This window comes from Phoca vitulina, unplaced genomic scaffold (assembly GCF_004348235.1).
Source record: "Phoca vitulina isolate PV1807 unplaced genomic scaffold, GSC_HSeal_1.0 scaffold10, whole genome shotgun sequence".
Lineage (NCBI taxonomy): Eukaryota > Metazoa > Chordata > Mammalia > Carnivora > Phocidae > Phoca > Phoca vitulina.
The window spans coordinates 46,506,477-46,533,490 of record NW_022589713.1 but is presented as its reverse complement, the minus strand read 5'-3'; the positions used below and the strand labels follow the sequence as shown (position 1 = coordinate 46,533,490).

The following is a 27,014-nucleotide window of genomic DNA, read 5'->3' as shown; positions in this document are numbered from 1 at the left end:
CCAGGCTCTGTTGGCTGGTATCTGGTTGGATGGCAGAAATCATCTTGCCTCCAGCTCTGTGGAGTGTCATGTTGGGAGGCTTGGTCATCTTCCAGGGGACTCCACACAGGGATGGCCACATCATGCCATTTCCGGGTTATGTTTTCAGCTCCTTTTCCTACTGGGGCTCTCCATCCTTTCTGAAGTAAATGAAATAATCGTCACCAGCCTCCCACTTAATTACCAGGACTGTTGCTTCTCTTTCCCCACACGCGTGGAGGAAGTCTGCTGGGGCGCTTGGCAGCCTCAGGGCCCGATGGCACCAGAGCCTGGAGTTTTGCGGTCTGGTGGATTCCGGAGACTTTCCTTCCGCGCGCCAGTCTGGAAGGCGTCCCTGGGCCCAGCCCGCAGCGGTGCACGGGGAAGTGGCCAGCACTCTCGGCGGCTCCTCCACACGACTAGCACACACTGACGAGGCTGTGGTTTGCTTCTTTCCTTCCCTCCCCTCTAGAGTATAAGAAGAAGTACGGAGAGGAACACGGCTCCTGCCAGGCTGGGATAGCAGGCTTCTTCACTGAGGTGGGTGTCGGCTCTTGGGCATTTCTGCTTTCTTGCTGCTGTTCGTTTCCTGGCGGATTGTGGTCTCGGTAGTTCCTTGAGATGGAGTTGCCGATGCCCCCACATACTTGAGCTGTGAGTGAGTAGATTCTGGTCCCTGGATGTGACCTCCTGGGAAAGTGATTGACACAGGTGGGGGCTCCTGCTGGCCAGAGACTACTGGGGTGGGGAGTGGGTGGGCTCATTGGGAGGAGACACCTATTTGGACAATTTCTCTGAGGAGTTCTCTGGACCCTGCGCCCCATGGAAGGAACCGATTCGAAGGGGTGCAGGTGAGATGGTGCTCAGTCAAGTTTGTGTCTCATCGCTGGCAGTGAGGAGGATATATTAAGCATCACCTCCTATCGTTCTTCCCTCCATGGAGAGATTTTATGATTTTATACATAACTCAGCCAGCCCCTTTCCCAGATTCCAAAGGACAGTAGACTTGAATAGTTCTGTACCTATGCAGTCGTGCAGTCGTACCGTGATCTTTGGCCAGACGGTACAACTTTCGGGACTGTTCTTAAGTGATTCTTGCCTACTGTGAGTTCACCCTTCACATAAACTCCTCATTTCTCAAACATCTTTTGATTGTCTGCCGTGTACAAAGCTCCATGCCAGGTCCTATAAGTGGCTCAGGCATCCATGGAGTTGCTCAGGCCCAAACAAAAAAGTACTTTTTACTTCTAATTCATCTATAATCCTATTCTTTTAACCTCCTAAGCATATCCCAAATGTGACAGCTGTAATTTCCCACCACCATCACCCTTCTGGAAGAGCCATTATCATCACCTGGAGATACTCTGGCCTTGAACTGATCTACCTGCATCTGTTCTTTTTTTTTTTTTTTTGGTAGTAAAATACACATAACATGAAATTGACCATTTTGACCATTTGGAAGCAAACAATCCAGTGGTATTTAGTACATTGACAGTGTTGTGCAACCACGGCCTCTCTAGCTTGAGAACATTTCCATCACCTCAGTCTGCATCTGTTCTCCACCCCCGCCCCTGTGTTTTCTGCACAGTAGCCTGAGGAATCGTTCAAAATCAAACCCTGTCATTCTGTCTCTGTGGCTTCCCATCACATGGTAGATTAAAATCCACACTGTGTGTCCTAGCCCATGGGCCTGGCTTTCTGACATCCACTCTTCTTCTCCTGCTCCAGGAGAGCAGAGAGCTGCAGGAGGGGACACCCACCAGTGTCCAGAGCTTTCTGATCTGGAGCAAAACTGCCTACCTTAATTTCTGCAATTGCTATTTAGATTCAGAAAATAGACAATCGGCAATGCAGCATCTCATTCAGAAAGCATCATGGAAAGGGTAGAAAAGTCAGAAAAGGTGTCTTTCACTCTCAGACCAACAAACATGACATGCTTCCCCACCAACCCTGCAGTCTGCACCCTCTAATTCTTACTATACCCCTTTGCTGTCACCTTGGTGAGATTCTTATGACCATCTATACAGAGTTCCGTGGGAGGCCCGGTGGATGGTGCCACCCATCGTCCTTGCTGCCTAGGCCCAAATGAGCAAGATTCCTCTCTTATTTCCTCTCCTGCATCCAAGCCATCAGGGAGTCCCACTTCCTGTGCTCCCAGGACCTATCCCAGAGGCCTCCATTTCTCTCTGCCTCCACTGTTTCCCATAAGCCTAGGGCACCATTGTCTTGCCCAGGACGCCACTGCAGGACCCTCCCAATTTCCCACTCCCACCCTGCCTCGCCATAGCCTCTTCCCACACAGAAGCCACAGCTACCTTCTCGAAATGAGAAAAATACTGTGGCGCTCCTTTGCTCGGAACCTTCCGGATCCCCATCATACTTACAGTAAGATCCAGACTCTTCCACTTGGCCGCCCGGGGCTTCCTACCTTTCCTGCCTCCCCTGTTACCTGCCCTCCTAGTCTCACCTCCTCCAGCCTCAGAGACTTGGGACTACTGCTAGAACGTACCAGACTCCCTGGCAGCATGGGGCTGGAGGTCCCCACACATGGCATTTTTGTGCACAAATACACATTTCTGCAGAAGAGAAATGTAGCAGAGGAATTGCTGGGGCCAAAGCTATCCAACATTTGAATTTGGGTACATTGTGGCAAATTGCACTCCGCAAGTGTTTGCCAACTGACAGCCCCCCAGTTGTGTGTCACTGTTCCTACAGCCTCTCACCAGTACCAGTTCTTGTCATTATAAAAAGGTACCTCATTTTGCTATGATGTCCCTTTATCTGATTATTAGTATAGTATTCTTCAAATATTGGCCATTTGTCTTTTTAGAAATTGCTTGTTTATGTTCTTGGCCCATTATTCTCTTGTTTTTTCTTATTTTTGATTAACTGATTTTTAGGAACTTGCAAGATAGTTTCAACACTAATCTCTTATTTCTTATATGTGTTGTAAATTTTTTTTATCAGTCTGAGTTGGCTTCTGGTATCTTTATTGTACTGCTGTCCTACAGTCATGTTTGTCAAATCCATCAATCATTTTCTCTCTGGATTCTAGACTTCTCAGAAAGATCATCCCTCTCCTAAGAATATGAAATATCCACCTATAATTTCTTCTAGAATTTTTAGATTTTTTTTTTTTTTAAGATTTCTCTCTTCAATACATCTTGGATTTCTTTTTGCAAACATTATATGGTAGAAACAAACTGCATTGTTTTCCTAAATGTGTAGTTGATTGTTCTCATATTGGCCTGCTAACCAGGTTTTCTTATCCCCATTGATTTGAAGTACCATCCTGCCATATGCCGAGCTCACGCTCTCCTTCCATCTCTGTGCACACTGAGATTATATAACCTCTGTGGCTGTTGTTTCTCTGGTAAAGTCTAGCAGAGTCTGACTCTGCCCAAGAGGCAACAGGGCACCGCTGTAAGTCCACAAGCAGGTGACAGGCACCATGGGTGCAGTGCTGGGAGAGAGAGACCTTGCGGGCTGGTGTGCCCAGGACTTTAAAAGTGGGCGCACCAGGAGGGAGGCCAGGTGTGAGGCTATGATGTGGTCCAGCTACAAAACAACAGGAATAAAAAATGACCAGGGGAATTGGAGAATATTAAGGCAGTATCAGTGGGCTGGGTGGCCAGAGTACTGTGGGATGGAAGAAGTAGGTTCTAAGGCAGGGTTCTGGAGAACAGTGGTGCCCCAGTGGGAAGAAGCCTGTCTAGAGAAGAATCACTGGGGAAGGTCAATGAATGGGCCTGCTTTCAACATATGCAGTGTGAGGTGATGGATGGGACACTTGTAGGTGTTTTTAGAAGATACTTGGATACAGGGACCAGAACCCAACCTGAGTTGGAAGCTCTGATTTGGTCATTGCTAGTACCTCTCTGAGGGGACTGGTGTGCTCAGTGTGGAGCTGGGGGTTGGGGGGGGAGGGGACCTCCTTTCGACAGTGGGAAGAGAAAAAGTAGACTCATTGCAGAAATGAGAACTCATCAGAGATGTTGATGGAGAACTGAGGGACAGAAGGAGTTCCCAGGGAGGGGGTGTCATTATGGTCTCACCAGGCAGAAGGTCAGGGAAGACAGGGCATTGGGGCTGGGTAGAAGGAGGGCTTGGTGGGAGGAGCAGAAAGGGCAGGGGTGGAGGGGAGCCCAGGGGCCTGCGCAAGCTCCAGGTGAGCAAGAACAAGAGGACCTATTGAAACTCCAGGCTCTGGGAACCGTGGGCAAACAGCAGTGGGGCCGTGGTACATGGTGGGGGTTTGTGGGGCCAGTGAGTGGGAGGCTCAGTCCTCTGACCCGGCCACTGTCTCCTGGCTGCCCTGAGCTTTGGCCTCCCTAAACAGGAGGTCTTTGAACTCACTGCCTCTCTTGTTTCTGGAACTTCAGCTGTTGGAGGCTGAGCAGGAAATGTGGTTGAAGGGGTCAGGCAGCACTTTTCCCCTCCCCTGCCCTCCTGCTGACCCCGTTACTTGGGCTGGCTTTCGCTGCGGACTGGGCTGTCCCTGCACAGGGCAGGCAGCTACCCCTCAAGCTGGATGTGCTTCTGTGGCCTTCCAGATGCAGCCATGTGGCTCCCAAGTACTCTGGCCCGAGGTGCCTGCTTGACCTGAGGGTCTGTGACCCAGGGGTTACCAAAGCTGTTTGAGCTACGGATGCCATGTGAGTTTTAGCCTGTCACTGAGGATAAAGGAGAGCTTCCTGGGAACCTTATTTATTTTTGTAGCCTAGGGTGACAGAGACAGATACTTGTGAGTAGCAAGAGAAGACATGGACCAACCCGCCAGCATTGGAGCACTGCCATGGAAGACTGGAGACATCTGGGTAGAAGTCTGGGGTGCAGACTTCTGCTGTAGATCCTGAGTGCCCCTCTGCCCCCCTCCCCCACTCACGCCAGCTTGCAGCGGTGTACAGAGAAAAGTCCGTGGCCTCTCAGGCACACCCACATGCCCCTATGCCTCTGGAGGTTCTGCTAATAAATGCACCTTGGGAAAAGGCCCGCACTATTTATGGAAGGGATTCCATATGGGAGTTAGGTGGTGTGGCCTTTGGCTTGCAGAGAAGCTTGCGTTTCTGTGTGCCGTTGCATTGGCTGTTCCTGGGTGGTGGGGAGCTAAGCAATGACACCATTTTCCTGGCACTGGTGAACAGTGACAAAAGGGCACAGGCATCATCTCTACTGGATGGCAAAACCAAATACAGGGAGTTCCAGGAAGACGCTATTTTCCTGCCCCTGCCCTGCCCCAGCCCCGGCCCCGCAGGTCTCAGGCTCAGCCTCAGGTTCTCTAGTCTGAACCGAGGGAGAAGGAGGCATGAGCACGAAGAGGAGAGGGAAGACAGACAATAGCTTTGGTTTAAAGGTTTTTGAGGAGAGAGATTACCTTGTCTTAACCTCTTTGTGGTGTTTGAGAGAGCGGGTGTGGGGATATGTTAGACATGAAGCTCTCATGGATTGGATTGATTTAAATCATCAGAAAACAATGTGTCTACCACCTGGTGTCCCAGAGAGCCTTATGGGTCTCTGGTCATGCTCAGGGCTTTGGCTTATGAAGAGCTGCAGGTGGAGAAAGCTCTATATATGCTGTGTACTACAGGTGTTGAGGCCAATGGTCGTTATGTTCTTCCATGCCCTGTGTGTTTGGACACCCCATTCCAAATTCCTTTCTGAGCTCAAGGCCAAGGAAAAAGTCTCTCTCCTCTGATGGACTGATCGTTTGTCTAATGTTCCTTCTAGAACTAGCACAGCCCCTTATACAGAAGAGTATAGGGGCAGGAGTGAATGAATGCACTCACCACCTATTTTTTCAGTGATGAACTCTGAGTGCAGGCAGTGATATGTTTTTATAAAACAGTGAGATGCCTCAGAATGTCCAACTTATCAACAGCTCCCTTGGGGGTGTGGCTAGGACCTCAGAACCTGAATGCAGTGTCCCTCCACAGTCTTTCCTGGTCTCCACCTTCCTGAATCACCAGCAACATGCCATTCAGGCAGGATCTGGTGGCTTGTCTTCTGTCTGTGCTCACACCCTCCTGTTTAAGGTTCTTTCCCAAATGGACCACAGCACATGCGTCGTTCAGAGCATTGCCCTGTTGCCACCATGGTTGCACACGTGCTCTCCTGCCCATGAGCTCTTTCTTTTCTTTCTCTTTAGATGGCTCTGGCTTGTTCAGACATTTGCTCTCTGGGAATTCAGTGTGACTTTACGAATTGTCATCAGAAACTCAGGATCCCTGTAGCAAGATCTAGCCTTCAGGGACTTGTCAGAAAGCAGCAGCTTCTGACAGTGGTGAGGCCAGCTCTGCAGAGAGGGGTCAGCCTGGATGGATGTTTCTGAAATAGAACTCGAAGGGCCAAGGGAGCGGTGGGTGTGTTTTGGCACTGAGAGGCCCCGATGACATTGCGGCGTCTGGTGTCCACTGTCTGTATGGTCTTGCACCTATGGGGTTTTTGTGCCGCTGAGGGGTTTCCCCTGAAATTGTCTTTATTTGAACCCTTTTGGATAGAATTTTTTTTTCTAAAATATTTTGTATGTTTCCATGTTGCCTTCCCCTGGGAATGTCATACAAAGGGACTTTATTGATCTGTGTATCTAGTATAAGCTTTCATACATGATAGTAGGTGCTTAATATTATTGAATGAAAAATTAATGATTTTGTTAGGAAAATAATTTTTATTGTTTCTTACTGCAGTATAGACATTCTGATAGATAATCAAAAGAAGGGATTCCCTGCTGGGGAAGGAAGGAATGAAAGCCTCAGCCGGGGTCATCCAGTGGATGCAAGGAGGCAGTGGGCACCTCTCCTCAGAACAGTTTCCACACAGTGTGTGCTCAGCCGGTTTCCGTAGTGTAGCGGTTATCACGTTCGCCTCACACAGTGTGTGCTCCATTTTGCATGTGTTGTGCGTTTTCTGAGGTGACTTCCTTGTCGGTGTTTAATCATTGTTCTAGAATTTTGAAGAAACACTGGGTGCCTGGGTGGCTCAGTCGGTTAAGCGGCTGCCTTCGGCTCAGGTCATGATCCCAGGGTCCTGGGATCGAGCTCCATATTGGACTCCCTGCTCAGCGGGGAGTCTGCTTCTCCCTCTGGCCCCTCCCCCCAACTTGTGCTCTCTTTCTCAAATAAATAAATAAAATCTTTAAAAAAATAAAAAATAGGATTTTGAAAAGCACAAAATAAATTTTAGGGATGAGAGAGAGAGTCAGAGACACAGAGAAAGAGAGAGTGACAGAAGAAGGGGGGGAGAGGAGGGATCCCTGTAATCCTGTCACCCAGTGGAAAAAAACCATAAACGTTTGGGGCTTCTCCTTCTGGTCTCTGTTTCGTCTGTCTATACACATTTTTTTTTTTCCATTTATAAAACGTGATCATAGTCTGCATGTTATTTGGTCTGTCCTCGTTAACTCAGCACTTTGTGGCCCTGTCTCAGTGCTGTTACATCTACAGCGTTTTTACTGCTGCATGATGCTGTTGAATGGGCGTACCGTGATTTAGGATGCCAGCTACTAGATGTGTAGATCATTTCCAACTTTCTTTTTTTTTTTTTTTTAAGATTTTACCTATTTACTTGAAAGAGACAGAGAGAAAGCACGGGCAGGGGTGAGGGGCAGAGGGAGAAGCAGGCTTCCTACTGAGCCAGGAGCCCCATGCAGGGCTCGATCCCAGGACACTGGATCATGACCTGAGCCTAAGGCAGACGCTTAATGACTGAGCCACCCAGGCGCCCCTAGATCATTTCCAACTTTCTTTAGCATAGTGACGATGTCTGTTCTTGTGGGTGAAGGCATGTAGTTATCTGTGTTGACTTCCTTAGGTAGGTGCATCATTTGGAAGCACTTGGGATTCTCATCAGTATTGCTCATTAGATGGTTTTGTAGCACAAACCTGCTCTTGGCTCCATTGAGGGCACAGGGCCATTTGCCCCTGATGCAAATGCTGGAGACCACTGTGTCTTTGTGTTTCTGGGTCTTTTTTTTCCCTAAGATTTATTTATTTATTTTAGGGAGAGAGAGCATGCACACACGAGTGGGAAGAGGGGCAGAGGGAGAGAATCTCAAGCAGACTCCCCACTGAGCATGGATCCCAAGGGCTCAGTGCAGGGCTAGATCCCATGACCCATGAGATCATGACCCAAGCCAAAACCAAGAGTCGGACACTTAGCTGACTGAGCCCCCCAGGTGCCCCTCTTGGGTCTGTTATTTTTTTTTTTCTTTAAAGATTTTATTTATTTATTTGACAGAGAGAGAGGGAACACAAGCAGGGGGAGTAGAAGAGGGAGAAGCAGGCACCCTGCAGAGCAGGGAGCCCATGCGGGGCTCGATCTCAGGACCCTGGGATCATGACCTGAGCTGAAGGCAGACACTTAACGACTGAGCCACCCAGGCGCTCCTTGGATCTGTTTTTAATAGCAGTGCTGTCTCTTGCTGTCAAGAGTCTCTGTCCTTCCCTTGGTGTGCCTCTCTGCTCTCTTGATTTTGTTGTGATTTTGCAATGGGCCACAGTGGCCCCAAAAGCAACTTTCAGCCTGCCCACAAGGCTCTCAATAAGCAGGAGACATTTAGACTAAGCTCAGACAACTTTTACCTTTGTTTCTACATTCCTTTTGCATCCAGATTCTATTCTCTGAGAAGGGCATCCTGAGCGAGGACTGGTGGGGGGCGGGGATTTCCTTGGAGTGTTAGTGCACGGTTTTTTGCAAAGATGCTTCTGGTCATTGTTTTCTCCTTGCTCTGTATGGGGCAGGTGGGGTTGGGGGCCAGGCTGGGTGAGGGGGTGGTGTCTTTTCATGAGCACTGTTTCCTGGAATTCTGCGATTTAGGACAATGTGCAATATTTGTCATATCCTCATTTGATCCCGTTGTGAAGGTGAGGAAGTACGCAAGAGCTTATCCGTGGGTAGCATAGGAACCTGGTATGTTCCTCATTCTGTCACCTTGCTCGGTTATCTTTGTCTTTATTCCTGATGACCCTGTATGTATGATGGATTCCATAATGCCAAGGAATCTGGTGTTTTGTTTTTGTTGCTCAGCTGAAGAAAGTCCTTCATGTGAGGTATCTTTGAGTTGTTGGCTGTGGCTGTGTTTCTCATTGTACCACCTGCTCCCCTCCTCAGCTTCCTTCTCTGTTTATTTACCTTTGCGTTTCTCTTTGGTAGGAGCTGGTGGTGATGGGTGCCCCAGGGTCATTTTATTGGGCCGGCACGGTCAAAGTGCTGAACCTTACGGACAACACCTATTTCAAACTGAACGATGAAGCAATCATGAACAGACGGTACACTTACCTGGGTGAGTAGCTCAGGGACATGACAGGTAAGAAGGGGAAATGGGAGCGATTCTCACCTGGCTCACAAATTGTTGCTTTACTGGTGGAAAGAAGAGTTTGTTGGCTTTCATGTCTATTGTTCTAATTAGGTACGCTCTTAGCCAGGGCCCCTTATATCGAGCCTCACACCTAGCGGGTAGAGAACAAAGGAGGGGTCTGAATTAAAACTGTGATTTAATTACAGAGCTGACAGTTGAACCTCCAGGGAAGCAAAAGTTTTTTCTTATTTGAGCGATTACTTAAGTTCAGATACAAAATGAGTGCAATAGAATTCTGGTTTTCCACGGTATTTCTTTGGTTGTGGTCTCTGCTTCCTGGTCACACCAGTTGCAAATAGAAATAGTAAGAACCGGGGATGCCTGGGTGGCTCAGTCAGTTGGGTGTCTGCTTTGGGCTCAGGTCATGATCCCAGGGTTTTGGGATCGAGACCCAAATTGGGCTCCCCGCTCAGTGGGGAGCCTGCTTCTCCCTCTCCCTAAAAAAGAAATAATAAGAACCAGAAATTAGCATGATGGATGGCAGCATAATGCTGAAGGTTAATCACAGGCTCAGAAAAATTTCTCCTATTTTTGCAATTCTTTCAACCTTCTAGAAAGAAAATAGATACAATTTAACAGCCACCAGACTGTTAAATTGACACTGCACCTATTGAGGGACAGATAGGCTGTCTTTGCTTGTGGTCTTGAAAATTTTGTGTGGTTCTTTTCCTTAGTTCATGTCCTAAGTGCTATCATTCTGGATACTACTACTTTTTCTTCCTGAAACAACCTTATGAGGCAACTATCATTACCCGCATTTTAGAGGCAAAGAAACTGAGGCACAAAGAAGGACATAACTTGCCAAGGTCACATGGCTCGTAAATAGCAGAGTGGGGGCTTAAACCTATGGTTTCTGAGCCTAGAATCTAAATGCAGAGCTGCATTGGGTGTAGCTTTAAGGTCCAGGATAGGTCCTTTGAACTTGAGGGGCCGGTGGCTTCTCCCTATATACCAGAGACCCTTACTGCTGCAGGGCTTTCAAGGTGACCTAAGGCTTTGATATCACTCATAATGCTCTTAGGTAATGTGGTCAGGCCACAGGGTCAAAAAGAATTGATCACAGTATGGTGTCATCACAAAATCCAAACAGCTTGTGATCACAGCATTAGGGTTTGAAGGTGAAGACAAGGTTTGGGGAATATATGGCCACCCGTAAGGGTCTCTGCTGGCTAAAGGAGAACTTTCAGCCTGCCCACAAGGCTCTCAATAAGCAGGAGACATTTAGACTAAGCTCAGACAACTTTTACCTTTGTTTCTAGATTCCTTTTGCATCCAGAGTCTTTTCTCATCCATACCCACCCCCCCACTGTCAGCTTCTTTCTGCCTTCTCTTAGAAGGGAGGATGGCACAGTGGTTAACAGCAGAGGCTTTGGAGACACCTAGATTGGATCTGAATCTTGCCATGTTATCTGGGGCATGTTACTTAACCATGTTTAGTCTCAGTTCCTACATCTGGAAAATGGGAGAAGTAATCATACCTTCCTCATAGAGTTGTGCAATTAAAATTTGCCGGCGTCCAAAGACACACATCGGAATGTTCACAGCAGCTTTATTCATAGTAAAGCTGGAACAGCTGGGAACGGCCCAGATGCCCAGCACTAGAATAAAGATGTTCTGGTCTCTTTGAACAGTAGACCATTGCTCCACAATAAAAGAAAACAGCTGCTATTAAACTCAGCATGGATGAATGTCACAGGTGTTATGTTGGGTGAAGCTCTAGAACAGGTAAACCTAATATATAGTGATAGAAACACAAGAGTGGCTGCCTGTAGGAGAGCATTGACTTGAAAGGGTAGGAGGGAACCTTCTAGTTTGGGGTCTGTACTTATATTCACTCTGGGTGGTGATCGCATGGCTGTGTACATGTGGACACTTCCACTGAGTTCTACACTTCGGATGTATGCACTTGACTGTATGAAAATTATATCTCAAAAAGAAAAAAACATATATTTAGCATAATACTTGTTTTAAAGAGGACCCTCAGAAAACATTCTTTCCTGCCCCCATGTTTTTGTGAACCTCACTTTTTGTGAGATGAGCCATTTCAGCATGAGAAGACTGACAGATATAATTTGTTTCCTGGGGGGTTATGTTCCAAGACTAGCTGGGTCCTCACTGTCCAGACAAGGGCTGCTTGAAACCCTTTTTCCTCGGGTGGATCTTTTTCTTCCCTGCCCTTTCTCATCCTCTCCTCGGTTAATGCCCATCTCTTACAGGCTATGCGGTGACGGCTGGCTCCTTCTCTCGCCCGTCCACCACCGATGTGGTAGGAGGTGCCCCCCAGGACGAAGGCATTGGGAAGGTGAGGAGAAAAGTCTGTGGAATAGCATGGGGTCAGACATCAAGGGCGGGCGTCCTGCCCCTGGTGTAGAGGTTGGTCATTGATTTGATCTGAACATTCTCCTGGGTGGCCGGTGGGTAAATGATGAAGTAATGAGGAGTCTCCCGTCAGCCTCCTTCCAGCCACTTTTGAGAGCGTACCTTGAAAGCTTAATCAGAGAGTGAATGCTACTCCCAGACCTCTCCATTCTCTGCACGTTCTCTGTGTTCAGCAGCTGACTCTGTGTGAGATTGTAAAGACTGACCCTTGGCATCATGGCATCCTCCAAAGGAATGGTGTCCAGCACTATCCAGCTTTAATGTCTCCACTCTGCCAAGCCCTTCCCAATTTTGACTTTGACTTAATAGAGCCAGGTCTAGTCCCAGGTATCTTTAGGACTTTATTTATTTATCTTGGGGCCTACAGTGTCATATTTACTTCCCCAGTGTTTTAGAGTCAAGACTGGTTCAGTCCAATGGCTGAACGAGGGATATGTAGGTCAGTTTTCCTAAAGGATCTGCCTAGAGTATAGAAAATACCCCATGGATCTAGGGCTTTCTGGTCCCTTTAGGAATTGTGGCCTCTATGGGGCCAAGAGTATGAAGAACTATGCTTGCTGATTCCTCAGCTCCAGGGTATGGGAAATCTAGATTGGGTAGGTCCGCTTGAGTCAGGAACCTGCATTTTTAACTCCATAGGTTCTCTGCTAGAAAACTCTGAACAAGGGAATGATCTCTGGACCCGAGCCCATGGGGTGGACCTTGGATAGAGTATGGCCATATCTCCAGGGGCTCAGCGAAGTGGGGTCTGAATTTTAGAGAGGCCTAGATGAGCCAAAACCACTGTTCATTGGAGCCTTGAGCCAGCATGTCAGTGGACTGGACTTGACTGGTACATCATGAAGGTCATTTCCTTGGATCCTCCTGGGCAGGAGTTAGGAGTCTCAACTCTCGTTTCTGGAACTTGTGCCTCCCTCCCTGCTAACGCTGGTGCGAGGGAGAAAGGATCTCGGGGAATGAAACCAGATAAAAACACAGGGCACTGAGCCAGGGGAGGCATGCAGATGAACTCTGATAACGTTAGGAAAGAGGTGGGTCCTTCAGGGTCACATGAATTCCTCTACATGGTAGAGGGAAGAAGCACCGAGAGCTGTCCCCACTCTGATAATGTCATCCAGGAAAGAAGCTGCGTGCGTGTGACCAGGCTTCTCTGTAGCGTTGGTAACAGCGCCTGCCTCCCAGCTCACAGCCGTGCAGACGCCTCAGTGCTTCCTTTTCTCACCAGCTACACAAACTTTGATCTGATTGCATTGGGTTCTCTGCAGATGCTTGTGATAGTCTTAAGACAGCCAGGTCTTAGGATGAGAACAGTATTTATAACTGATAGAACCAGACAGAGAATCCTGGATTCAGCTAACCACAAAATGCTTCTTTCAGTTGGATCATGTGAGAGGTGCTGGGGAAACTGGTCGTAGTTGACAAAGTTGCCGACTGTCCCATTCCCGGGGACCCTAGACTAGACCTCTGGCCTGAAGGATTATTCTTTTCTGGTGTCAGGGCACAAACACATTCTCACTAGGGTGGCGGCTTTTTACCCCACGGGAGGGTTCCCTACCCTGGTTCTCATGGGACGCTATTCCTATAAGATGCAACTTGGAAAAGAACTTCCGTAGTCCTGCCATTTGGGAAGTTCTACATCAGTGATCCTCTTTGTGGTAGAGATGCATGGTGCCTCGGGATTGAAGGACACTAGTTTTTGCAGAGTTGGTAAAGTGCAGGGAACCTCATCAGCCAGCTTAAGTACACCTGCCATGTGCCTGATTGGCCTTAATTTAAGTAGGACTCTCAGGAGGATGCTGGTTAATATCTTTGGTCATGGCTTCTATCTTAACTAGATTTTTTTTTTTCCTTCCATAGGTTTATATTTTTAGAGCTGATCGAAGATCAGGCACCTTAATTAAGATTTTTCAGGCATCAGGTAAAAAGGTGAGATTCTGGGTACTGGTGTCTTTTTGCTTGTGAGATGTCATCCTGTGGGAACCGGTTCACTTTTTAGAAAATCAGTGTAGAGGCCCTACCTATGCCCTAAGTTTGTATGGCGGCCCTGCATGCAGTTGCCTTAACCTCCCCAGCATTGTGTGTAACCTATGGATTGTGGAATTCATGCTCATTGTAGGACACAGGTAGCAAGATGAGTTTGGACACAACCAAGTTACATCACAGAGTTCAAAAAGGATTTCCATAGTTCAGATAGTCATCGGAATTACAACTTGCTGTGTGTTTGCCTTTTTTTACCTCTCTGACCTTCCATCTGCCTTTCTCTTATACCTACACATCAACACCCCAGAGAGATCAGACACAGTTAAGTATGGTAGCAAACCCATGACATCTAACTGAGTAGGCATGCAGGCAAATGGCTCTCACTCTCCCTGCGTCTCTGGCCCAGCGCTGCCCCTCCTCCTGTCATCCTGAGCCCCCCATTCAAGAACCTTGAAATAGAAATAGCTTGGGATGGCTGCCTTGGAATTAGTCCCAGCCAAGGTTTATCTGCATGCATTGTCTTGTCTTTGTCCTGGCCCTAATGCTCTCTCCGTTTCCATTAGGCTGCGCCATAGTCTGAGATGAAGGTAGGTAGAGAGTCCCTGGGTTAATAAGCCACATTTTTCATGGGCTTGTTAGTCCTGCACACCTTAGCGTGGCTCAGACCAGCAGGATCCTTTAGGGAGATTGGCTGCTCTCTGGGGACACACATTTAGGCTGGGAGGCCAGGGGTAATTTGGAGGCTTGCCTTGGTGTGGAGGCCTTAGTGAGCTCTGGGAAGAAGCACAGGACTCTGGGACTTGGGAGGGAGATTCCAGGAGATGGGAGAATGTGGAAGGTGGTTTTACCTACCATCACCCTAAGAAAAGGGGAGAAAACAGTTGTTTTCTTTGTGGGTAGGCCACGTGCCCCAGCCCAGTTCAGGTCCTGCCGGGCGTTAGACCTGCTCTACAAAAGCCTGGCACCATTACACACTGTTCTGATGGTGCATATTCTCATTTCACCAAATCCCACTCACAAGTAGAATTATTTTTTTCAATTTTAACAACCTTAATGTGTGTACTTAGTAGAGAATTGTCGTAATCTTTTCAATAAAAAAATGCATCACCAAATGAGGTTTGCGAAGTTTTCCCTGAGAACAGCTCTGCATTCCCCTGGGAACTGCACTGGCCTGTGTTATTTTAACATTTCCAAAACCCCAGAGCAGCCACACTGGAAAAGGACTGTGAGCAATTCTACAAAAAAGGTTTTCCAAGCACCCCTGACAGACAAGAAATAACACAGCACCATTTGTGATAGAGCCCTAGAGCAAGGAGGGTGTGAATGCTCTTAAGCCTAACATCTTAGGTCTTTCTTACAAAAAAATAATAAATGGGTGAGTGTGTCTACTCTGGGAAACCCAGACCCCTACCCCCTCCCCTTCAAACATACCTGGGTTTGACAGCACAAAATGAAAGGAGTCTCCCCCACCCCCCCGACCCAGCTTTATTGAGATATAATTAACATATAGCATTGGGTGAGCTTAAGGTGTTCAATGTGATGATTTGGTCCATGCATATATGGTGAACTCACATCCATCACCTCATGTAACTACTGTTTAAAGACTCTGAAGTGATGTGTGGAGAAGGAGCACACCTGTCACTCAGTTTTCAGAGTTTCTTCATATTCATTTCCACCTGTGTGTCTCCTCGCCTGCTGCCTTTATCTGTCCCCCCCCACTCCCCCCGCCCAGCTGCCTGTGCCCAGGGCAGGCCCAGTTAATGCCGGTCAATCTGGCGTAATTAACAGCCTATAATTGTGCCCCCTCCTTCTCAAAAACCTCCCAGGGCAGATGACAACTTACACAGCCACCCATCTGTGACAGGTTGCAGTCAGGTTTGGGGCAACAGATGTAAGAGGTGGGCGCCTGGGTGGCTCAGATGGTTAAGCATCTGCCTTTGGCTCAGGCCATGATCTCCAGGTCCTGGGATCAAGCCCTATGTCGGGCTCCCAGCTTGGCAGGGAGTCTGCTTCTTCCTCTCCCTCTGCCGCTCCCCCTGCTTCCTTGCTTGTGCTCTCTCTGTCTCTCTCTCTCTCTCTCAAATGAATAAAATCTTAAAGAAAAAAAAAAGAGTGGGTGGAGGGAGAAGTAAACATTTGAGAAGCCACTTGTGCACACTTCCTGAGGATTTCACGACGTGGAGTCCCAGGGCAGACTGGCTTGCGTATCTGCTTGAATGTCCTTGTGAGGTGTTGGGCCTCCCCGGGAGGGGACTGGAGGGCCAGGTGTTTCACCCACCAGCTCTGTGACCACGCCACTTCCTCACTTTGCACCATCCTAGCTAGAGTCATTCCTTCCTTGTGTCACTCACTCTTGCCCTCCTGTGTCTCTGGCTTCTAGCTTTACTCCCATCATCAGTGCTCTGATTTTAAAAAAGACTATTACTTTCTGTATACATCTTATTCTGCTTTTTGCAAGAAGAAATGGGAAATTCTAGCCTCTCTGACTTCTGCATTATTTCAAAGGGAAAGGACATGACCCCAGGCTTTCAAAGGATGCCTGTAGCTTTACCCCTGTGTCTGGAGCCACACACATAGGGGAAGGTTCTGACTCAGTCGACCACTGGTCCACTTCTGCTTTTGTTTGGCCAGAATTTGTTCGGGTAGTCCTGTCTCCTGGCCTTACCATAAGAAAAACAAAACAACAAAACCCCAAAGTTCCAGTTTTTAGTGGTTGACATCCTTCATATAGTACATCTAAGAAATCATCAATATGTGCACAATCCAGATGTTAATATAGTCACAGGTCCCTGCATTTCCAGGCTGATGGGAGAACTCTGATCAAGGAACACCGCCCCCCCCCCCCCCCCCCCACACAAAGCATGTCCTTGCCACATATAGGAGTTTTATTGCGTTAATAGGGTATCTGAAGTGTTTGTATGTCAAAACTTAGATAGGAAACTTGACGTTCAGGGATTTCTGATTGAACACCAATGAAGATGCCAAGTTAAATAGCACATTGGGCTGAAACAAATAGTTCCCCTGGGGCTCAGCCAGAGAGAACAGCCAGCAACTTTGGTCCTCAGGGCCTTGTGTGGGTCTCACCAGCTTGTTTGTTTGTTTGTTTTACTAAAGTCCAGATAGATCGGCAAGGCCACTGAATTAGTGACTGGCAACTTGGTCTCTGCTGTGAATCCAAGCGTTGCCTACACCCTTCTCCTTTGGGAATGGGTGTTGGCAGGGCGGGGTGGGTTGAGCACAAGTGGCATGGGACTGGGGAGGGGCTCCTGTCCCCGGGTTCACTGCAGGAAATGGACCGGAGTGCCCTCCACTGCTCTCTCACTCCCTGGGGCAGCTGCCAGCAAACTCCAGCTCCGAAAGAAAACGCTTGTTCCCATCAGCAGAACCACAACTCTTTTATCTGAAAACATTTATTTTAAAAGAATGGTCTTTTTTTTTTCTTTCCAACAGAGGTTGCAAACTGGCAGCCTTTGGGAAGGATGCAGCCCATAAAACTTTTTGTTTGGCCTGCCCACTATGTTTGTTTCTTCTTTTTTATTATGAACGAGTTGCCCTGCATTTTAGAAAGAGGCACCTCAAATAAAATTTTAGAATTTTGGCTTCTCTTGAAAAATGGGAAGGTTGATCTTCTCTGGGTCAGCCTCCCTCATGGCAGCAGTTGACTGCCGCTGGGTAGGAGCGGCTCTGGTAGCTGGCTGTGTGGGCCCCAGCTTGCCACAGGCCCTACCAGTCCCTATTGCCTGTTAGACACTGAAGCCAGGCGTCACTTACCACCTGTGAGCATACTTGCAGTGTTACTTGTTTTTTCTTATACCTCTTCTCTCCCCTGCCTGGATCCCATTGCCATTTGGGTTTGAGACCCCTGGTTTACGATAATAGGCATTGGATTAAGCTCTGATTCAAGAAGAGCCAGTGGAACCTGGCTGTGCTCCCTTATCCATTACATGATCTTAGGAGCTGTACCTTCTGTCACTTGAGTTCAGGCCTTTCTGGTTGGCTTTAGCTCTGCGCAGGCCCGGGAGAGGGTAATCTATTTCCCCATGTAGCATTTCTTTTCATGCTTGCCTTGTGTTATGAAATTTCATATTCCTACTTGGTTAGCCCTGTCAAATGTCTGTTATAGGAGGCTCTTTTACTATGGTTGTAACCTGTTTTGTAACCCCAGCTTGCATTTTTAAAAACCATACCTTATTCTCCTGGAATTGGTCCACTTGTTTTCCCCTTGGTAGGGCTCCAAGGAGGGAGACTCTGAGCCAGTTAGCTTCGGTCTCATGTGGACGGGGGCCCAGCATCGCTGCTGGGAGCCAGGGAAGTCAGGCATTTCACCACTGGCCCAGGCCTTCTGGCTTATGGGGCAGCACAGCCATCACAACCTCTGAGGGGTTTGGGGGCAAGAGTTTCTAAAGCAGTGGGCTAGAGGAAAGCGAGGGCCTCCTGTGTGAGGGCAGACACTGAACGCTTTGTTGCAACTCGACTTGGTTGCAGATGGGCTCTTACTTCGGCTCCTCCTTATGTGCAGTTGACCTGAACGCGGACGGCCTCTCTGACCTGCTTGTGGGGGCCCCCATGTTCTCTGAGATCAGGGATGAGGGGCAGGTCACCATCTACATCAACAGAGGAAATGTGAGTACACTGCTGGGCACCAGGTGGATGGGTGTGGGAGAGGGACATCTGTCCAGCGAGGAGTGACCAAGCACACTGCTGGGCCGTGCGCTGGGCCCCATGACCCAGAGGAGGTGAAAAGACTTGCTTCCTACCTTCAGAAACCTCAATATTCCATTAATGGAAAGCCAGACACGGTGTTATCACTGCAGACATACAGGGATTGAGAAAAATCGTAACGTGTTTGATTTTGAGTGTTTATTCTGTACCTGAAACTATTCCGCCTGTTTTTTATAAATGATTTCCATGTAATGTGCACAGAGTATCAGGGGTCTCCATTTTTCAGATAAAAAACGAGGCCCGCGGCACACAGCCAGCAGCGGTGGGCTAGAATTTGAACCAGGCCAGCTGGCTTCCTGGGAGTTGTGCTGGCTCCCTGGAAGTATGTGCACATGAGCCCAGGGCAGCCGAGCAGCCTCCTAGAGGGCACAGTGGCTGGGGAGAATCTTGAAGGACTAGGAGCTAGGCAGACAGGCAGGGGTGGGCTAGCAGCTGGGCAGGCGGGTTGAGGCCTGGGGCAGCAGGACCACTTAGTTCTGGGGGTTGGGTGGGGGCCAGTGCAGTGGCCAAGGGCCGTGATCACGATGTCCCTTACCCTGCAGAACCGTGGAAGGGGTGTGATGGCATCAGAGGGATGCTTCTGCCTCTCTGCAGCAGAGTAGAGGGCTGGGGGGACAGGGACGGGAGCAATGCATCAGTGGGGCGGGAAACCGATGAGAAAGCACAATCTTTTCAGCATCTAGAATTAAGAATGTCCAACAAGAGAGTTAAATGCATCAATTTTGTCACCGAACATAAGAAAATGCTTACAAGGTAATCAGTGAAAAGCAGGATAAAAACTGCCTATACAAAGAACCTTTAAAAATATACAAAATACGTAGAGAATGTTCATAACAGATCTTTGTGGGTGGAAAGGCTTGGGTAGATTTTTAGTTTTATCTTTATCCAAAGAGCAAGAATGTAATACTTTCTAGTTAAAAAAAAAGTGTACTTTTAAGCAGTGACGAAGATGCTAGTTATCCTAGTTGGATAACTCATTCAATTGGAGGGGGCAGTGGTGTTTAACTATAGGTGGGCAGATGTCACAAAGAAAGGAAGCCATTTGAAGAGAAGTCAGGGAATGTTAGAGCCTTGGGCTTTCTTGGATGCTTGCAAACTCTTTGAGAAAGTGGATCTAAAACCTGGGAACGAACGTACTTCCTGGGACCTGTTGCAGTGATGCCTGGCACTTGCATCCCCATTGAAATTCCAGGAAGAGGGCCAGGCAGGTGTGGGGAGAAATGAGGTAGTCATATGGAGATGAGAACAGCTACATTCAGTGGCCGCCGGCTACTATATTTGTAGGAGAATGAAACATTCGTGTAGGTATGAACTTGTCAGGTAGTAAGGAGACCAGTGCAATAGCTCGACAGTGTGTCTAAATCAGGGTGTGGAATCTTGGAGCAGGATAATTCCCCCAGACACATTGTGCCCACACACTCCAACCTCCAACCAATGTATCCTAATGCCATGTGGCTACCCTGAGTACCTGGACATTATATCTTTTGGGCTTCACCCTGTCTGGTTGATGATGATGAAGTGGTGCAGAGGAGTGGAAACATGGTGACTTTGGAGATAGATGGACCTGGACCTTGTTTTTTTTCCACTTACTAGCCTGTGTGATGTGGACAAATAGCTTAAAATTAGTGGCTCAGTTTCCTCATCTATAAAATGGGGAGAATCATAAGGTCCAATCTAAAGCCAGACACTCCCTGGGATGGCTTGTGGGTGTGCAGTGGGTCCAGAGTACCTCTACACTGGGGCAGGTTTTGACATTCTTATGCCTCAAAATCTTAGATTGTATTTTAATACTCTGATACTGACATGTCAGTGATTTGGGGTAGAATGGGTATCCTCAGATGGCTTTTACTTCCACCATACACCATTGACCCCTTCCCTCTGTTGGGTGGTGTTTGCTCAAGAAATCCAAATCTGAGCCCCACGATAACGGGCACAGGTGTGTGTGTCCCCACCCCTTCCCTGGCCAAGAACGCTGGTGTTGGGTTTTCTGAACCATGACTCTGTCAAGATTACTGATCACACGCACCTTGCAAAGCAGCTTTATAAACTTGTATTAAATGGGACAGGAAAGAAAAAGTAGAAATATGCATGCCCACGTAAAACAGCTTTGGGGAACAAAAGGTAAGGGCAGCTAAGAGGATTTTGTGGCGACAGGTATGTAGGTGGGTAGGTTTGTGGAGTGTCAGGACAAGGGAGAGGTGGAGTCATTGGCCAACCTGAGAATCCTCTTCCCTCTAAAAGGCATCTCAGGCTGTGGGAGACCCTCCTGCTGCACAGGTGAAAGGGACTCATTTTGCCACCAGGAGAGAGAAGCTTGGGTGCCCGTGATTCTGCCCAGGTGTTTCCTGTCAATGGGTGTGCTCCCAGGGTGGCATTCGGAGCTTTGGTTTTATTGGGGGTTGTTTTGGTTCTGGTTTTGTTTTGTTTTCCATTTTTTCCTCCATCCTGTTTCCCAGGGAGCCCTCGAGGAGCAGCTGGCCCTGAGTGGTGATGGCGCCTACAATGCACACTTTGGGGAGAGCATCGCCAGCCTGGGCGACCTTGATGATGACGGGTTCCCAGGTCAGTGAGCTCGCACCACCCTCTGGCTTCGCCCTGGCATGAGGTGCTCCTGGATTTGCCTCCCGCTTGGAAGGCCCCTGCAGGGAGGGGTGCCCTTAGAGAAGATGTTCTCTGTGCAGACACTCAGGGCTGGGCTCTGAGCCCACTGCGCTTCTGCTTCCACGTGGTACCTTCTCAGCAGCCCCGAGGTCATGGCTACCATGTGAGGGAACCTAGGGCTGGGCCACTGGGGCTTCTTGTTGCAGATGTGTTTGAACGGGCTTCCTCGTGTCTGAGCCTCTAAGGCTCTACCACGTGGTTAGTACAATGAGTGAGGAGGGACTTAGTCTCAGCCCCGAGAGGGACAGCATGGGGATGGACTTGAATATGCCCCTGCTGAGAGGGTAGGGCTGTGTGTACCTGATGCCAAGTTCCGTCTAGACTGCAGATTCCTTCCCAGTCTCTTGGCTCCTCGCTCTGGTCTGTTCAGTGCCCCCTCCACTTACTGTATACGCAGCAGATGGACATCAGGACCTGTGGGAGCCACATCACTAGGGGGACAGCTGAGGTGGAGGGCAGGCTGGGGGGCAGCTCTTGCCTCAGGCCAGACATCCAGGCTCCTTTGAAACCCTCACACCCCTGGCCAGAGAGAATCCCGGCTTGAGGTCGTGTGAGAACGTGCCCCTCACCCTTGACCTCACTTCTGCAAACACATGACTTTTGTTAGAAGCAAAGGGAATAAAGTCAGGAAGATCTCGGCTTTGTTCCAGGGGCTGTCAGTTTGTGAGGGTAACGATGTTTTTTTGGGAAGTGAATGCCATTTTATTTAAGTCCCTTCTCCAGGAACAGAGTGGTCTTTCTCAGTTGTGCAATAACCATAGTTGACAGAATTCCCCTGACAGAAATTCGGGTGGGTGGTTTATATTTGCCTTTCTTTTATTGGATGGGTCAATGATTTTTTTCTGTGAGGATGAGGTAGGAAGTCTTCTGGAACCGAAACCCTTCTCAGCTTCAATAATTTTCTTTCTACCCCCAGCCCTTTTTTTCCCTGCTAAGAGATTGTGTGTCTAGCTTAATGCCTGAACAACCAACGACCAAGAAATTTCTGGTATGGAGGGACCCAGCTGATGGCAGGAATTAGGAAAACTCCTTATATTACTCCATATGGCTCTCGAACCCATAGCTGTTTTTCTCCCCTCAGATGTGGCCATTGGCGCACCCAAGGAAGACGACTTCTCCGGGACCGTCTATATCTATCATGGCGACGCTGGCGGGATCGTCCCTCAGTACTCAATGGTAATTGCAGTGAGAACGACATGGTAACTGTCCATACATTCATCTGACAAACACATAGGGACCCTTTAGTCTGTACCACACCCTGGAGTACAGAGGAAAACACAACATGGTCTCTATGTTCAACCTTCCCGCCCTCCAGTGAAAGACAGAGACCATTGCTCACCGTCAGGGAAGCATTCTGCCTGTGGAAGATTATATCCACACCCTTACCCACATTCAGAGTTATTTCTTGAAGAAGAAGAGGTTTTCTTTTTTTAGTTACTCCTTTGTCAACCATCTGTGCAGGGCAAAGGAATATGTTGTAAAATGTAATTTAGAGAGAAAATGGTCCACGGAGGAGGGGCCTGAAAGCTTCCACAGTGCTGATTGTTGTAATTGGTGTTGCAGTGAGGAGCTGGTCAAAGCTCTGGCCTTGAGCTCCAGACTTGGGAACGTGGAAGTGGTGAGTTTTGTTTTTTGCCATATCAGCTTGGTGTTCAATCTTGCTGATGGTCTCAAGCCCAGCCCATGGGAAAAAAGGAAGTCACTCTCTTGACAGAAGCATCATCAGGCTATTTGTGGATGTCTCTGTCTGGAGTGGCACAGGCCTGTGTCATTCTCCCAGTGAGTGGGTCAGTGACAGAAAGGGATTCAACACAAGTTGAGAAATTTCCAGTCAGCAAATATTGATCTGTTGAGCGCTTATGTGCTTATCACTTCCTACCCATGCTTCTATTTCTCATCACGAAGAAGCTGGCCTCATATCTTGGTATCTCTAAGGAAACAGAACTCTCAACTGAGTTGTGTTCTTGTAAAATGTTCTAGAATTGTTCTCTAAAATGAAGTATTAGGAAAGTGTCCAAACCTGTTCATGTATTGAAGTCTCTAGGTAAGAAAGAGACTTTACAAGTGGATTTTAAGAGCCAGTACGTAAATGTAAGTTCAATTCATGCATTCATAATTGTTCTTCTTGCAGCAGATACAAGTGAACTGATTAGAGGTTGAGGGTTCGTTAGTGGCCAGCTTCCCGCGCCCTCTCTGCTGGGGCCAGCCCAGCTCAGTGACTCCCTCACGAGGCAGAGGGCAGAGAGGGGGGGACCACTCTGCCCTCTTTTCTTTAGTCCTTGTGCTACTCCTGTGAGATGGTGACTTTATTATCCGCCTTGTCTTTATGAGGTGCCTCCTGCCCAGGGAGGGGACTCGGCTTGCCCAAGGTCTCTGGCTAGTAAGTGGCAGTATGGCCCCTGAAACTTTCCCCTTCTGACTCCCAACCTTTTATTGTAACCACGTCCTCAACTCCACATTGGAGGAAGGAACACCCAGGGAGGCTCAGCTGGAAAACTTAGAAGTATGGAAACTTACTTTGCTCTGAAGCCCACATACTCGAAGGGGCATGGGTCTACCGGGACCATCTTCTTCTCATTAGAAATGAATAATGGTGACAGTAAGCTCTTAGGTGACTCAGCCGATGTGGCAGGAGGAAGAGGGCTTTGGGCACAGGTTGGGGGCCACATCCGCATCAGGAGGGCTGCTGTGGTCTGAGTTAGGGACCCTCTTCACGATGTGACAAGCAGGAAGTCATCCAGGGAGCCCGGTCCTCCAGCAGCTGCCGGGGTCACTTTCCACGCATCCTCCTGGAAGCTTGTTCCCGGACCTTGGAAGCAAATCACACAGAGAGGCAACCTGTCAGAGACCCCCGCTTCCCCTCCTCCCGCGGCCCTCCAGTGTTTTGTTTTGTTGCTGGGTGGAATCCCCGCAGAGAACTGCAGTACAGATTTTGTGGTTAGCATGGAGTGTCTCTAGTAGGAAGCAGGGATCAGCAGCTGGGTGCGTCCTGCCTCTGTCAGCATGCCGGTGGGCTCGTTAGCTTTGACAAAGAGAAGTGGTTTGGGGCGCTTTAAAAAAAAAGAAAGAAAGAAAGAAACAACTATGTTTATACTTTTCCAAGCTGGTGATATGTATATGATAAGGTCAGTGATTTAAAAGGAAAAAAATAATCCTTTAACGACAGATTCTTCAGGGCTGGGGTCTGGACAGAGCGGGCATTGTGCGGGTGAACCAGAAGAAGAAATCAGAAACAGCTCTGGGCAAAGGAGTTGCTTTTCTTTGGCCCAGACTGGTATTATTTCTGCCGGATAAATTGTGAGATCAGGGCTGAAGTTCGTCCACATTACTCTTTAACTCATTCCTCTTTCTTGAGTTCATCATGAAGAGTGTTGATTTTAAGATCCTTGTGTGCCTTTCTCCATTTGAGAACCCCCTGGGCATGTCATGGCGGCCCCTGTGATCTTTCTCCTGCTGTAAGGACACTGCCTGTAAACCTGGGCAAGCGGAGTTTTTCCAAGGCTCCTGGTTTTCATTTAGGGTTATTAGCACTGAGCAGACTTATCTTCCTGGCTTTATGGCCTAATGGCCTGCAGATGTCTGTGGGATAACTTAAGCCTGCATCGCCACCCCCAAATGGACCACCCCTTCACTCTTCCCCCTTGTCCCAGCCACAGCAGAGCTTAGAAATGCCTCAAAATGGGACTTTTAAGAAATAGACATACATACATGTTTGTTTAGACAGAGCCATGTGGGATGTGGAGCTCTGCCTGTTAGCAAGAAACATTTCTTTAGTGTTTGCTACGGTGCTCTGATTTGTACTGTGAGGCTTGCACATTTCCTGGTGGATGGCTTAACTGAAGATGCCAAGTGGAAGGTTATTTGCAGTGATGGGCTCCTGGGAGGTGCTGGGGGGGAGGGGTTGTTCCCTGGTGTCTCCATCTGTAGATCCTATGGAAACTCCCTCTCCGCACGCTCATGACTTCTCTGCAGGATGACTCAGTATGGAAAAGGATACAGAAAGAAAGTCCAAAGTGAGCCCCTGACTATCTGTAAACCTGGTTCCGATAGGGATTGTGCTGTGCAGCATGAAAACAAAGCATTTTTCTTATCATCCACAGTGAGGGCATTGGGAGGTAAGCCTCCCCAAAGAGACTGTAAAAACAAAGGGAAGAAGGAGCAGGTCAGATCCCTGGGACTTTTCAGATTCAGGAAGTTTGATATCTTTTGAGGAACTGTGCTACGCAGATGTCGATGAAGGCCGCGTGTACAGTAAATAGTCCTGAACCAAGGCAGTGTGTGTTAATATAGATTGAACTTCATGAAGAATAAAAGAACAGATGCCCCTTGGTGGTAGAGCTGTGAACTCTAACTGGTTGATTGGGGAGGAGGGTGGCTTCAGCTGATTTTTTTTTTTTTTTTTTAGGATTTCCTACAGATTATAGAAGGTTCAGGACCATGCAGCTCTGGATTTACTAGATAGGCCAGTCTCATCCTGTCTGTGAAGCTCTGGAGCCCTATGAGATCTTCTGGTCAGCTTGACTGAGAGGCGGTTTCCATGTGGCATCTTTTCCAGCTAGACATGCTCATTGCCTGTCCACCCAGGGAAAGACTCACGTGCACCTCCGAGGACAGGGGTGGTCCATGTTTAGTATTTGGGTAGAGAGAGCTAAGGAAAACATGTTCTTAAAATTTCAGCCAGCTCAACCTATGTGGAAATGAAACAGAACCGCTGTTGGAAATGGAAGTAAACATCTATTTCGAACTTCATGTGGCATGTCAAAACATTAGCATACTAGTCTGCGTGGGTTTTTCGTGAACACTGAGCTTGGAAAAATTTTTAAACAAGGACATGTAGCTACGGCAAGTCACAATAATGGAGTGTGTGGTCTTCAGCCGGGTGCTAAAAACCCCAGGATCAAATTAGGACTACAGTTTTCTCTTTCCACAGCTTCAGGACCGAGTGTCCAACGGAAGCTGCATAGAACAGTCATGGGTTCTTATTTACCACTGTGCTCCTATCCGGTGACTCAATTTCCCTATTATCTGTTTCAGAAACTGTCAGGCCGGAAGATAAGTCCAGTTCTGCGGATGTTTGGGCAGTCCATATCAGGGGGCATTGATATGGATGGAAATGGCTATCCTGGTAAGCTGTTTTTCTTTGAAGGCATATGAGATAAATGAAGATAAATGCTGAGGTAGTCATTTCCAGTCTGGTTAAGCAGTGGTGACATCTATTTAGGATGAGGAAAATTCCCACAATAGAAGGGGATGCTCTGCCTGGTATTTGATTTTAAGGTGTTGAAGTTTATTTTGGGGTTTTAGAATGATCTATTCTGAAGACTTTAAGCACCAAAAGGATGGATTGATTTCAAAAGAAACAAACAAACAAAAACAAAAACAAAAAACCAGTGATTTCTATGGTGGCAGCTCTTTCTAATGAAGAAAAAAAAAGCACTGACCACATTAAAAATGATAGCGAAACCTCATGTTTTCCTCGATATTTAAGCATAGAGGCTTCTAACCCTTGAGAGGGGAAAAAGGATCTGGGCAGCACCTTTCCCACCTCCTAACCCCTGCAAGAGAATTGAAATATTTGGAGCAAAAAAGAAAACCATGCCCTCTCCCTGACGGACAAAGCAGACCTTCACCGTTCAAGGCTGGCTGCCTTGTCTTCAGGGTGAATTCATGCCTCGTGGTGGTTGAGGCTAATTGAATAAAAATCCGCATTTCCCACCTCAACCCAAATGTTGTCCAGTTTAGGGAAGATGCACTGGGCAGGGGGATGGTGGTTCTTCTGGGGTTTGAAGGGGATGGAGTGGGGTGAGGTGAGGAAACACAGATGAGAATTTGAAAAAATCCGAAATCGTCCTGGAATTCAGGAAACATTTCCCTGGAACTACCGGTCATCTTGCTGTCTTGA

At 48.0% G+C, this 27,014-nt stretch overlaps 1 protein-coding gene across 2 annotated transcripts in view; it reads left to right on the top strand.

Annotated features, from left to right (window-relative positions):
- ITGA9 (integrin subunit alpha 9) overlaps positions 1 to 27,014 on the top strand; it is a 330,110-nt gene that overhangs the window by 39,652 nt on the left and 263,444 nt on the right. For both annotated transcript variants that reach the window (XM_032408998.1, XM_032408999.1), the window contains exons 5-12: positions 491 to 558; positions 9,166 to 9,295; positions 11,587 to 11,672; positions 13,607 to 13,675; positions 18,215 to 18,352; positions 20,908 to 21,013; positions 22,194 to 22,288; positions 26,147 to 26,237. In XM_032408998.1, coding sequence (XP_032264889.1) covers positions 491 to 558; positions 9,166 to 9,295; positions 11,587 to 11,672; positions 13,607 to 13,675; positions 18,215 to 18,352; positions 20,908 to 21,013; positions 22,194 to 22,288; positions 26,147 to 26,237 — 783 coding nt within the window. The remainder of the gene's footprint in view (positions 1 to 490; positions 559 to 9,165; positions 9,296 to 11,586; positions 11,673 to 13,606; positions 13,676 to 18,214; positions 18,353 to 20,907; positions 21,014 to 22,193; positions 22,289 to 26,146; positions 26,238 to 27,014) is intronic.